Here is a 12,356-nt window from a genome sequence, read left to right on the forward strand (position 1 = left end):
CTCAGTCCCCCCTTTAACTTCCTTTCTCCATACATCCGCTACCATGTCATAGAAGCCATCTCTTAACAACCATCCAAGCTCAAACCTGAATATTGGTTGTTTAGGAGTATTAACACCCGTGTCCAACAATAGTGGTGTATGGTCGGAAAGTTCCCTACTCAAAGCTCGATTCGAAGCTAGAGGATACTTATGTTCCCATTCGGTACTCATCAAAATTCTATCTAGCTTCTCAAACGTTGGTTTTGACAAGGAGTTAGCCCAAGTGAATTTGCGCCCAGAAAGTTCCAACTCTCTGCGTTAAAGAGGAAAGGCCACTTCTCATTGAAATTATCATTGTTCTTTTCAGAAGGATTTCTAATAATGTTGAAATCTCCACCAAGCAAAATAGGTAGTGACTCCTTACTGCAAGCATTAACCAACTCAACAAGGAAAGCTTCTTTGTATTCTTCTTGGGCCGCCCCATAGATTGCCACGAGGATCCATTGAAAGCCATCATCCTTATTTTTAATGTGGAACTTAATATAAAACTCGCCTTCATCAACGCTAGAAATGTCAAAGACCGCATCATTAATTCCTAACAAAATACCTCCTGATCTTCCCCTTGGTCTTGTCCAATGCCAAAAGAAATCTTGGCCTCCACAAAAACTCTTAAGACTAGCGTTGGAGAAATCATTTTTACCTGTCTCTAAAAGGGCAATAAAGTCTAGCTTTTGCTCTTTTGAGGTATCCGAAAGAAATCTGAATTTAGCCAAGTCTCCCAAACCTCTGCTATTCCAGAAAATTCCCCTCATGATGCCCTCTTTTTGCGAATAGCGACTCTAACCTTCCTCTTTCCCCTCCTTATCTCAGCATTTTTCCTGTTAGATTTATTGGAGAATTTTTGAACACCACAACTTAGGCTGAATTTTTTACATTTTGGTCCTTTTTGAAAACTTATTTTACAAATAGACCCCTGGAAAAACTTAAACCTAAAATGGTCCTTTTTGGGGCGCCAGAGTTACTGGCGCCGTACCCCAACATGGCAGCGCCAGCCATACTGGCGCCGTGCCCGTGCCACCGTGGCCCTAGGGCTGGCGTGGAGGAGCTGACTGGGCAGAAGTGGGGCGCCAGCCACACTGGCGCCGCCCCTCATACCACGGCGCCAGCATGGCTGGCGCGCCCCTTCTCTGTGGGCCGCCCCCCTAAACCCCGTGGGCCCCACCACCTTTCTTCTCCCCACTCCCATTTTCGCCCAAGCATCAGCCCGAGCTGAGCAGCAGCAGTTCTTCCCCACTCTCTCCCCCTCACCTCCCCACCTCAAATCCACTCCATTTGAACTTGTTTTTCGCGGGATTTTTTGTGGAAATCGAAGAGAAAGGTAGACTCCTCCATTCCCCCCTCTTTTTTTTCGTTTTTATTGGTTGAATTTGTAGATCGAAGGGTAACCCTAGAATCCCTTTTTTGCCCAAATTTGTGATTTTTAGCATTTGTTCTTAGGATTTACTTGTTGTAATGCTACATGTTTGCAATGTACTCATTGGTGTCATGATTTTTTTAACCATATATGTGGTAATGTTAATATTTGGATTGTTTGGTTGGATGGATGGATGAAAAATTATGGTTGAGGCATGAAAGTAATTTTAATTTGATGGACTTGATGCTAGAGCCTATAGGTTAAACTTTTAACCATTAATTATATGAAGGGGAGAAAATTTTAGTTGCATTATAGAAATTGATTATAGTTAATTAGAACTAGGTTGGGTTGTATGACGGAGTATTTGTAATATTTAGATGTGTAATGCACTAGTAAACTTGTTGATAGTTGTCGGTAGATTAAATATTTTTTTTGGAGTAGTAGCTTTGGGATAAATTAAGTTATGCATTGGTTATAATACGTCGGTTTGGACTACGTTTAGGAATGAAGATTTAATTTATGTTGCAAATTTACATTTGATTTTTTGGTGTAGATGGATAGAATTGTTCGTGTTTACTACGGTGGTAGAATGGTGGAACCTTATGTTGGTGCACATGTTGAGTTTGAGGATATGTCATTGAAGACCATTTTATTTCCCACCCACCCAACTCTAGATGAACTAAGGTCACGAGTGAAAGAAGTTCTTGGATGGACCGAGGATAATGTGGAGATTTGTTTTTATGGGAGATACGATGTTGGTCAAGGGCATAAGTATATATTAAATGTAATAGGTCAGTTGGAATGGGAAGTTTATTTTGATTTGGTAAAAGAGTCTCAGTTTAGATCTCTAGAGGTGTTTGCATCAAAGTTGGTACGTACCGTAGAAAATTTGGATCTAAACAAATCTCCTTCTTATCATTACATTGAGAAGAATTTTGTGACATATTCTTCTCGTCGTGGAGGGGGTGCAAGTAAGACTGAGTTGGTACGAGAAGACTTGGAGGGGGAAGAAAATAAGAAGAGACCTTTGCTTGGAAATGATTTAGGGGAGGTAGGCCCATCAAAGAGACATTGCGGTAGTGATGATGTGGATGCAGCGAGGGAGATGAAAAGGGAGTTAGTACAAGAGGGGCTTGATCTAAGTGAACATTTGTCGGAGAGTGTGCATTGGTCGTTGTACGGAGGCAACCGTGAATACACGACGGAAGTAGCAAGCCAATATGTGAATCCAGATGATTACTTTTATGTCGAATTGAGTGGTGGTCACGATTCTGTCTCAGTAGAAGTCAATAGAGAGGAGGTTGACGAGGAGGCAAGTGTTGAGCAATATGATGTTGAATTTGCTGAAGACTCTGATGATGACCGTCCATTTCCTCCACTAACTAACAATGACAAGTTAGCATTAGAGGAATGTCGTGCGTTTGAGAAGGTGTTTGGGAGGAAGCCGGACATTCCTGAGTTTAGGGACCTAACACATGCCCATGGTGCAATACTAGATGGCGGCATCAACCTAGATCAGTTGCCAGAACCATTCCAGGTGGATGGTCTCGGAAAGGGTTTGGAGTTCCCATCCATGGTCGCATTGAAGCTATGGCTTCAGGAGTACGCCATCGTGCACCATCGTCCATACCGTGTTGTCAATTCTGCCGCAAACAGGAGGTACACTGTTAAATGTGAAAACCCACGGTGCAAATGGAAGGTCCATGCAACTAAGAGGTCTAGTGGCACGTGGAGGATATCACGGGTTGGTAAGGACCATAGTTGTGCTACTGCCGAAGGTTCAGGGAGCCACCGGCAGCTGACATCTAAGTTCATAGCAAATAGGTTATGCAATGCCATAAAACTGCAACCTACACTCTCTGCTTCTGCGTTAGCTTTGTATATATTTGAGGTTTTCCAGTATAGGGTGAAGTATGGCAAGGCTTGGAGGGCACGAGAGGAGGCTATGAAGCTCATTTACGGTGAATGGGGTGAAGCGTACGTCCGTTTGCCCACTTTGCTGCAAGCCATTAAGCAGACAAATCCCAGTATGGTCTACCACATCGATACTCATCCTGATCGGGTTGTCAACGTTGATGGAGTGACCAAGAAAATTTTTATGCGTGCATTCTGGTGCTTTGGTCCTTCCATAGAGGCTTTTAAGCATTGCATGCCAGTACTAGCTATAGATGCAACCTTCCTAACTGGGAAATACGGTGGTGCCTTGATGACTGCATTATCAGCTGATGCGGAGGACCAACTTGTACCTTTAGCTTTTGCCTTGGTGGAGAAAGAGAATTCACGAGACTGGTGCTGGTTTATCGATCTTGTCCGACGGGTTGTGGTTGGGCCGCATAGGGAGGTTTGTATTATCTCAGATCGACATGCTGGTATAATGAATGCCATGAGGACTCCTGTTCCAGGATTGCCACCGGTTCACCATCGATGGTGCATGAGGCACTTCAGTGCTAATTTCCACAAGGCCGGTGCGGACAAGCATCAAACAAAAGAGCTCCTAAGGATATGTCAGATTGACGAGAAGTGGATATTTGAGAGGGATGTTGAGGCACTAAGGCAGCGTATTCCCGAAGGTCCTCGTAAATGGCTTGAAGATGAGTTGTTGGATAAAGATAAGTGGTCTCGTGCATACGATAGAAATGGCCGCCGGTGGGGTTACATGACAACCAACATGGCCGAACAGTTCAATAGCGTGCTAGTTGGTGTTCGTAAGCTTCCAGTGACGGCCATAGTATCATTTACGTTTATGAAGTGCAATGATTACTTTGTGAACAGACATGATGAAGCAGTGAAGCGAGTCCAGTTAGGGGAGCGTTGGTCCACCAAGGTTGATAGTAAGATGAAGGTGCAAAAAAGTAAGGCGAACAAACACACTTCAAGGTGTTTCGATAAGCAGAAAAAGACATACGAGGTCACAGAGAGGGGTGGTATAACGCGAGGCGGTGTTAGATTCGGCGCAAGAGCCTTCAAAGTTGAAGGTGAGGGGAACTCATGTTCTTGCCAAAGGCCATTGCTGTACCATATGCCTTGCTCACATCTTATCCACGTTTATCTGATTCATGCAATTGATGAGGAATCTCCCAACCGAATGCCGTATCATTTCTCTTCAAGAGCCGTTGTGAACACATGGGCAAGTCGCTTTGAGCCATACCTCGACCCCACACAGTGGCCACCGTATGATGGTGAAGAATTTGTTGCTGACCCAAATTTGAAGATTAAAACAAGAGGGAAGAGGAGATCGAAGCGATTTAAGAACGAAATGGACTCGGGTCTTGGTGGTTCTGGAAGGAAACCACCTTCATGTGTTCAACTTGATGGTGCGCCGGTGCAAAATAGATGCTCGTTGTGTCACCAGGAGGGTCACAAGAAACCTAAGTGTCCTAAGCGTCCAAAAAAGAAGAAGTCCAAAAAAAATATAAGTGTTACGGAGGTAAATATTTTGTTTTCCTACTTAAGTCAATGCATGTTTTATTCTTGTCTATGTAATGTCTATTTATTTATTTTGGATTATCGCATTCATTTTCTTTTAATGTATGTCATATTGGTAACTAACGGTGAATTTATTACTTTGTCATGTAGGATGGCCGAGGAGGGACAACCACCGACTTACCCAGCCTTGGAGGCGTACTACGAGGCCCGTCATCGCGGGGCTGCGATCGAGGCGGGGAGGGTATGAATCGACATTAATTCACTTGTACACAAGTATCGGTAGCGTGTGTTTGACATTATATTAACTAATTGATTTACAATTGCTATTGCAGGTACTTCAACCACTCCGAGTTAGAGCTCATGCCCCCCCAGTGTTCGACGATAGGTACATCCCGTACCTAAGGGCGGCCGGGTTGCTCGGGGTGGCCTTGGTCGTGAGCAGAGGAATGCCAGTGTTCAACGCTCCTGCGTTGACAGCACTTGTGGACAGATGGAGGCCTGAGACACACAGCTTCCACCTCCCCAGTGGTGAGATGACCATCACTCTACAGGATGTGGCTATGATCTTGGCCCTCCCATTACGGGGGCATGCCGTGACAGGCAGGACAGAGAATCCTGGATGGCGTGCACAAGTGGAGCAGCTGTTTGGCATTCCACTGAACATTGAGCAGGGGCAAGGGGGCAAGAAGAAGCAAAATGGAATACCCCTGTCTTGGCTGAGTCAGAACTTCTCACAGCTTGACGACGACGCTGAGCCATGGCGTGTTGAGTGCTACGCCCGTGCATACATCTTGCACTTGTTGGGAGGGGTTCTATTTCCTGATGCTGGGGGTGACATTGCTTCGGCGATATGGATTCCTTTGGTCGCCAACCTTGGTGATCTGGGCCGTTTCAGTTGGGGCTCAGCAGTGTTGGCGTGGACATATAGACAGCTCTGTGAGGCCTGTTGTCGCCAGGCACCATCGTCCAACATGAGTGGTTGTGTGCTATTGATTCAGCTGTGGATGTGGTTAAGACTACCGGTTGGAAGGCCTAAGTGGAGGCAAAGCTCCACTACTTGGCCCTACAATGAGCCAGACATGGAGAAGACAGTGGCCTACCTTTTTGAGAGGACAGCCACTGCACATGCTCACCGGGATGTGGCATACAAGCATTATGTCAATGAGATGGACTGCTTACAGCCTCAACATGTAAGTACTTCCAATATCACTTCTAGTTAGACATTTACTTCTTTAATTGAGATACTAACCAACGACATCTCTTCAACTTTTGCAGATTGAGTGGTTACCATACCACACAAATGAGGCTTCAAGCCTGACCCTGAACTCGATGTGCAATCGAGACTCTGACTACTTCATGTACCAGTGCCCATTGATTTGTTTCTGGGCAGTTGAGTACCACCTTCCGCACCGTGTCATGCGACAATTCGGGAAGAAGCAAGACTGGCCGGTTGAGGACATCTCAACTGGAGTTGAATTACACAAGTAAATATTTCTTATCTTTGTTTTGCTTTCATTGTCAATGTTCAATTTTGTACCATTTAACCTTTGTCGATGCTCACTCTTGTTTCATCACCTTCCACTTGTCTAGGTATGACAGGGTGAGAACAAAGAAAGTGAAAGACTGGGGGCTTGAGCATAACAGATACATTGATGAATGGAGGACAGCCGGAAGGAACGACAGGTACATCGAGAATATACACCAAAATCATTTTTTCTCAGAGTACCTTCGTTGGCTACATAGGACATATAGACTGTTCCTCCGCCCTACTTGGACGGAAGCCGACATAGAGGATGACCGCGATTCCGATGAGGGGCGGAATCCCTATGATGTCCGGACTAGAGTTGGATATCAAATGGAGCACGCCCCACTTAGAGACAGAGTCGTAAGTTTTCTTGCATTTGTTAAAGTTATTTCCATTTACACCCTAGACCCTAACATATACATTCTCACGCTTTCAGTCGAGAGAGCTCCTCAGGAGTGTGAATGAAATGGGGCATGCCCTCCAAGCTCCGAGGGGTGGTGAGGACACAGAGAACACACTCCGCAATGTTTTAGAGGTAAAATTTATTTAGCACTTTGCATTACTTGAGTTATGCCTAACAAACTTCTTTTTTTTAAAATGCAGAAAGTTCGTCAAAGGTGCCGGAAACTTGCAGCAAGATTAGGTTGCAGGTCGGTTGGATTGGACGACGTGTACCAACCGCGGAGACTACCACCACCACTACCTCAATCCGCGCGTCCAAGTACCGCTCGACACTCCATCAGGATAGAAGAGCGTGAAGAAGTTGGTGGCTCGTCATCGTCACGCATTCCGCAAGGGAGGGGAAAGGGGAAGGCGCCGGCTCCACCTAGCAACGACGATGACGACGACGACGAGGAGGATGAGGACTACGTCGCACCAGACGCTGAGGAGATAGACATGTCGCAGCTTCCCGACGCGCCTCAGGGGACGCAACCCACGCAATACAACTTGCGATCCACTCGGGCAGCGAAAAAGAGGTAAAATGAGCTTACCATTCTCAAATGTTATTTGATTTCCCTCATTTTGTTTTTAAAATGTTTTAAACACTGGATTTTCAAATGTAGGTACACTCCGGGCTCGCAAGCTATTCGGCGCCAACGGAAGAAGTGATTTGTATGAAGTTAATCTATTTGTTGGTAGTATGACATGTGTGGTGCACTATGTGATATAAAATGTGATGGACTATGTGAGGACTATGTGATGGAGTTTTGACATTGTTTCATGTGTGGAATATGTGATGGACTTTTGGCATTGTTTGATGTGTCGAATATGTGATGGACTTTTGGCATTGTTTGATGTGTCGAATATGTGATGGACTTTTGGCATTGTGATTTGTGCAATTGGAACTTGTTTTAGTCTGTATGATACTGTGAATTGTGATTTGAATTGCGAACTGTGAATTGGTACATTTGTGCAATATATATCTTCAATTTGCAGGGAGGCAGAGGCGCCAATCATCCTGGCGCCGCGGTCGGGGAGGGCGGCGCCAGCCGTAGCCCGGAGGCAGAAGGGTTTCGGTGGGGGACGAGGGCGGCGCCAGACACCCTGGCGCCGTAGTCCAAGAGGGCGGCGCCAGCCCGGGCCCGGAGGCAGAAGGGTGTCGGGCGAGGAGGAGGGCGGCGCCAGCCACCCTGGCGCCGCGGTCTGGGGCTGGGCGCCAGCCTTTGCCCGGAGGCAGAACAGACTTGGCAAAAAAAATTTGGGGGGGGAGAAAGTTGGGGGGCCGCAGAGGAGGGGCGCGCCAGCCATGCTGGCGCCGTGGTATGAGGTGCCGCGCCAGTTTGGCTGGCGCCCCCGTTCTGCCCAGTCAGCACCTCCGGACAGCCCTAGTGCCACGGTGGCACGGGCTCGGCGCCAGTGTGGCTGGCGTCGCCATGTTGGGGTACGGCGCCAGCCGCTCTGGCGCCCCAAAAAGGACCATTTTTGGTTTAAGTTTTCCCAGGGGTCTATTTGTAAAATAAGTTTTCAAAAAGGACCAAAATATAAAAAATTCAGCAACTTAGGTGGTCTTTCTCCTCATCCATAACCTCTTCTACTAAATCACCACATAAGTGACGAAGAACAAGGTTATCTAACTCTTCTTCTCCTTCTGAACTAAATCCCTTATTGTTAACCTCATTACACAAACAATTCGACAAGGGTAAACTCTTAGAAATTCTATCTTCTTCTACTTTTCTAAGGCTCAAAACTAGGAATGTTGCTAGCTTATTGGGTAATTGGCTAAGGGGGGTTCAACCTAAGCTAAAAACTCAAGTCTTTGGAGGGGTCGCAGCGTTGTGTTGGGCGGTATGGTTGTGCAGAAATAATGTAGTCTTTAACGGCTCCAACACTAATTTCTTGTTGCAGGTGATTTTCAGGGGGACTTTTTGGGCAAGACAATGGTCTTCGTTGCTTAAGGAGGAAGATGGCCAAAGAGTAAAAGATGGTTGCATGATATTGGAGAAGAGAGTTTCTAGTTTCTTTGCAATGAAAGGGTGGAACTTAAGAAGAAGATTAGAAGTTTAATGCTCTCTCTTTTTTGCACCTTGGGGTTTTGTTGTCTTAAGTACTATTTTGGCTAATCTCTGTCATTGTCTAAGTGTCCGTTTGTGGTCACTCGAATTTGTGTTAAACCTTTTGTAAGGGTGTGAGCCTAAGTGCTCATGTAAGAGACTTTTAGGCTGTGTACATCCTTTGGGTGTAGAGGCCGGTTTAATCCATTATGAGAGACTCCTGAGCCACCAGCTGCTACTTTTATTTAATTAACAAGAATGCTCCGGCCACCAGCTGCTACTTTTATTTAATTAAGCAAGCAAGGACTACAACTCGAGATCTCCAAGTACTGATACCCAATCGCGTAGCGCACACTAGCTAGATATGCAATATAGTACTAGTAATAATTTAATTCATTTGTACGTACGACTCCAACAGTAACCATTATTGCATTGGAAATGGCCGTGTCCAACCTAAGACTCCAGAGCATCATCAGACTCGCTGTGGCTGTGCGGCTCTTGGTGGCCGACGGGAGCAATCTTCCAGACGGCATAATCAGCCGTGGGCTGCGAGTGATAGATGGCGACGAGCGTCCCATGCTCGGGGATCCCGTGGATGCCGTTGAGCCTGTACCCGCCGTCGACGAACCCGTGGACGCCGTCGAGGGTGTACCTGACGTCCCTCAGCGTCCTGATCTCCATGAACCCGTCGGCGCGCGGGTGCCCCAGTGACCACAGTACCGAGAGCTCCACGGCGACATGGCCGCTGTAGGGAGCCAGACCCAGCTCGAGGTCCCCGCCGTTCACCAGGGCGTGCCCCGTCGTCCTGTTCACCAGCGCGAACGCTGGCCGCTCCTCGTCGTCCGTCAGTTTCCCCACGCCGTCGCACACCTGGAACCAGTGCTATGTTCGATCGTGTGCAGACCAGACGTACGTACATTGCCGAATCCACGCAAATTAAAAACGGTAGTATAATATCACACAACGGTTTATACATGTAATTGCAAAAATTAACAGCTTCGACATACTTTCTTCTACACTACACGTCGTAAATACTGATGATTTGAGGCAAAATCAAGCAACCAAAGACCAAATTAGAATATGCAAATTAAATAGGATCCTAGCTGGGATTGCTAGCTTTTGGTACCTGGGATTCGTCGTTGGGGTCGTCCCGGACGAGACGCAGCTCGTTCCCACGGACGGCCACATTCAAGGTTGTATCTCCCTTGCAGTATATCCTTATTGGCTGTCCCCCTTCCATGGTTTTTAGTCCCTCTGCTGCTGCCTTGCGCTACCCTGTGGTTTATATGCCTTGGAGCAGTGAATCTGGACCATCGGATCAAAATTAATTAATACAGATGGCCCTGATTGCTTGAGTTCTTTATTGCGCTGTACTGTTGTTAGTACTCCGATCTCCCATTGGTACATGGGATGCCTATCTGACCAAACATTATCACGGATATTTAACTTGACTCTCTCCGAACGTCCTTGTATAATGTGTGACTATTAGGCGTTATCTGTCATGGATATTTAATTTGACCTTCTCGATCTGAATGTCCTTGTATAATGTGCGCCAGTTAGGCAGCTAGACATAGTTTTTTTTCTTTCAAAATATATGTTTTTTTTTCTTTCCAATTTGCATGAATATGTTATGTCGGAGTCCGGTACTCCTCTAGCAGGGAAGCTAAGTACTCCCCTTTGTGAGTTTGGCCTGGGTGCAAGTTTTAAGTGTGGGTCCCGCTTCACGTGCAAGAAGAAACAACAAACATGATCAAGTATACAGGTTCAGACCATATGGATGCGGCGTAATACCCTACTCCTGTGTGGTGGACTTTGGATGGGTGGAAGGATTACAAGGTTTTGTGGGAAGAAAGACTAAGTGTGGAGGAGAGAAGTTCCTTACTCACTTAGTGTTTGGCTAACGTAGCTTCAACGAGAGTGCGAACCCTTTTTTCGGTGGTATGGATCCTCCTTTTATACGTGAAGGAGAGTCCACATTGCCATCGCATGCATGCAAGAGTGGGGCCAACTCCTCTAAACTTCATATGCTTAGTATTATCGCTGTCCCTCCTAGCCGACCGACTAGATATGACAAGCACACCTACTGACCAACAAGTGGAATGGAAAGTCAAAAGTCCTCGTTCGAATTGTCCCCGGGCCCATCAGTTAGCGGCCGAAGCCAATAGAGGTTGGCCCTAGTGATGGTTGATGAGGACGCGCCACGCCGTTTGGCTCGTTCTCTTTGGGCAACGTAAGCATGCAAGGGGTTGCATGCACTACCACGTCTCCCATGTAAGGCATGAGTTGTACGCCATGCTTGAACCACATCACAATTAATGCAAAGTGGTCGTTTTAAGGGTGATGACCAGTCCTGAGTACCCCTCCTTAATGGAGTGAAATCCCCCTTAAGGACTGCTCGGGGCACCCTCGGGGCCCCAGGGTGTAATAAGTGCTTTTCAATGGCCGGCCATCGTGTTCGGGTCACTCTGTGTCCTCAGGTCACCCCCGGACTTTTCTTGAAACCTTGAAAGCTTGGCGGGGCCCATAGTGCCCGAGCCCTCAGGAAGGAAGGCTGAATGGGTCCCACAACGCCTCGATCTCCTAGGGGGAAAGGTAATTCCTATTCCCGTTTCTCCTACAGTAGCCCCATTGCTGGGCTGAGAGCCATCGAGGTCGGGGATGGGGCTTCTACTCGAAGTTACCGAAGCACAGGATAACATGGGCCCCATGTGGTTGCAGGAGGATGTGACGGGGCACTGGTTAACCTTTCCCATTATTGGCCGTCTTCAGTTTCCGAGGCTTCAGGTCATAATTACCCACGACCCTAATTTTTCTCCCAGTCTCCGATAATCGTATCGCCATGGTGGAGTGGGCGAAGCGTCGCGGAGGGTTTTCAAGGCATAAAACCCCCCGCCAAACTTCAGCATGTACTTCATCTCATTTGTAATGCTGCTGCCCCACTCTTCTTCATTTCGCCGCCTTATTGCTTCTTCTCACGCAGCGCACCACCTCCGATCCCTCCTTTGACAACCCTGCCGCCTCTGCCTCTCCTTAGCCAGCAGTGATGCCTTGCACCAATCGACTTGCGAGGCCCCTAGATGGGAGTGCCCTTCCACCATCCCGCCTAAACGACAACGGGTGGATAGAGAAGACGTATCTCCTTATATGCCGACCTCAAATCGGTGAAGGCTGGCGGTCTCGGTGATGTGCGGAGGGTTTAGACCCCATCCGAATGAGCCGATGGAAGTGGTGCACTTCACTGACTATGCAGCGGACGGACTGGTCCCCCCTTTTTGGAATTCTTTATGCAGATTCTAGAGGTGTACCAGCTACAGATGATGCACCTCGACTTTGTGCATTTCTACGACATGTTCGTCAGCATCTCGTCATCAATGGAACTATTCTACTGGTACTTCACCGTGTGGCACGCGCGGGATGCGTCTACTTCCACGGGCGCCCCGTCATGGACTTCCTCCCACATTGTTGAAGCATAAGTGGGAGCAATGGCGCGAGAACTAGGTCTACATCGGCATAGAGGCTT

General features: G+C 47.2%; 1 protein-coding gene across 2 annotated transcripts; it reads right to left on the bottom strand.

The window, feature by feature from the left end:
• Positions 1-9,102: 9,102 nt before the first annotated feature.
• LOC127757255 (ricin B-like lectin R40C1) lies at positions 9,103-10,078 on the bottom strand. 2 transcript variants are annotated; one of them, XM_052282740.1, is made up of 2 exons: positions 9,963-10,078; positions 9,103-9,706 (listed from the first exon to the last, which is right to left on the bottom strand). In XM_052282740.1, exons 1-2 carry the CDS (start codon positions 10,074-10,076, stop codon positions 9,290-9,292), a joined length of 531 nt encoding a protein of 176 aa, XP_052138700.1. In that variant the 5' UTR covers positions 10,077-10,078; the 3' UTR covers positions 9,103-9,289. The 2 variants fall into 2 exon arrangements, with proteins under 2 accessions (XP_052138700.1, XP_052138699.1); XM_052282739.1 differs by having other exon boundaries at positions 9,103-9,718.
• Between the last annotated feature and the right edge of the window lie 2,278 nt (positions 10,079-12,356).

The sequence above is a fragment of the Oryza glaberrima genome, chromosome 12 (assembly GCF_000147395.1).
Source record: "Oryza glaberrima chromosome 12, OglaRS2, whole genome shotgun sequence".
Classification (NCBI taxonomy): domain Eukaryota; kingdom Viridiplantae; phylum Streptophyta; class Magnoliopsida; order Poales; family Poaceae; genus Oryza; species Oryza glaberrima.

What these genes read in the sequence shown, in the direction of transcription:
- LOC127757255 (XM_052282739.1), bottom strand. Translation starts at nt 10,076, where the DNA reads ATGGAAGGGGGACAGCCAATAAGGATATACTGCAAGGGAGATACAACC. An exon ending in ACCCCAACGACGAATCCCAG is followed by an intron (nt 9,719 to 9,962) that starts GTACCAAAAGCT and finishes GATCGAACATAG; the next exon opens with CACTGGTTCCAGGTGTGCGA.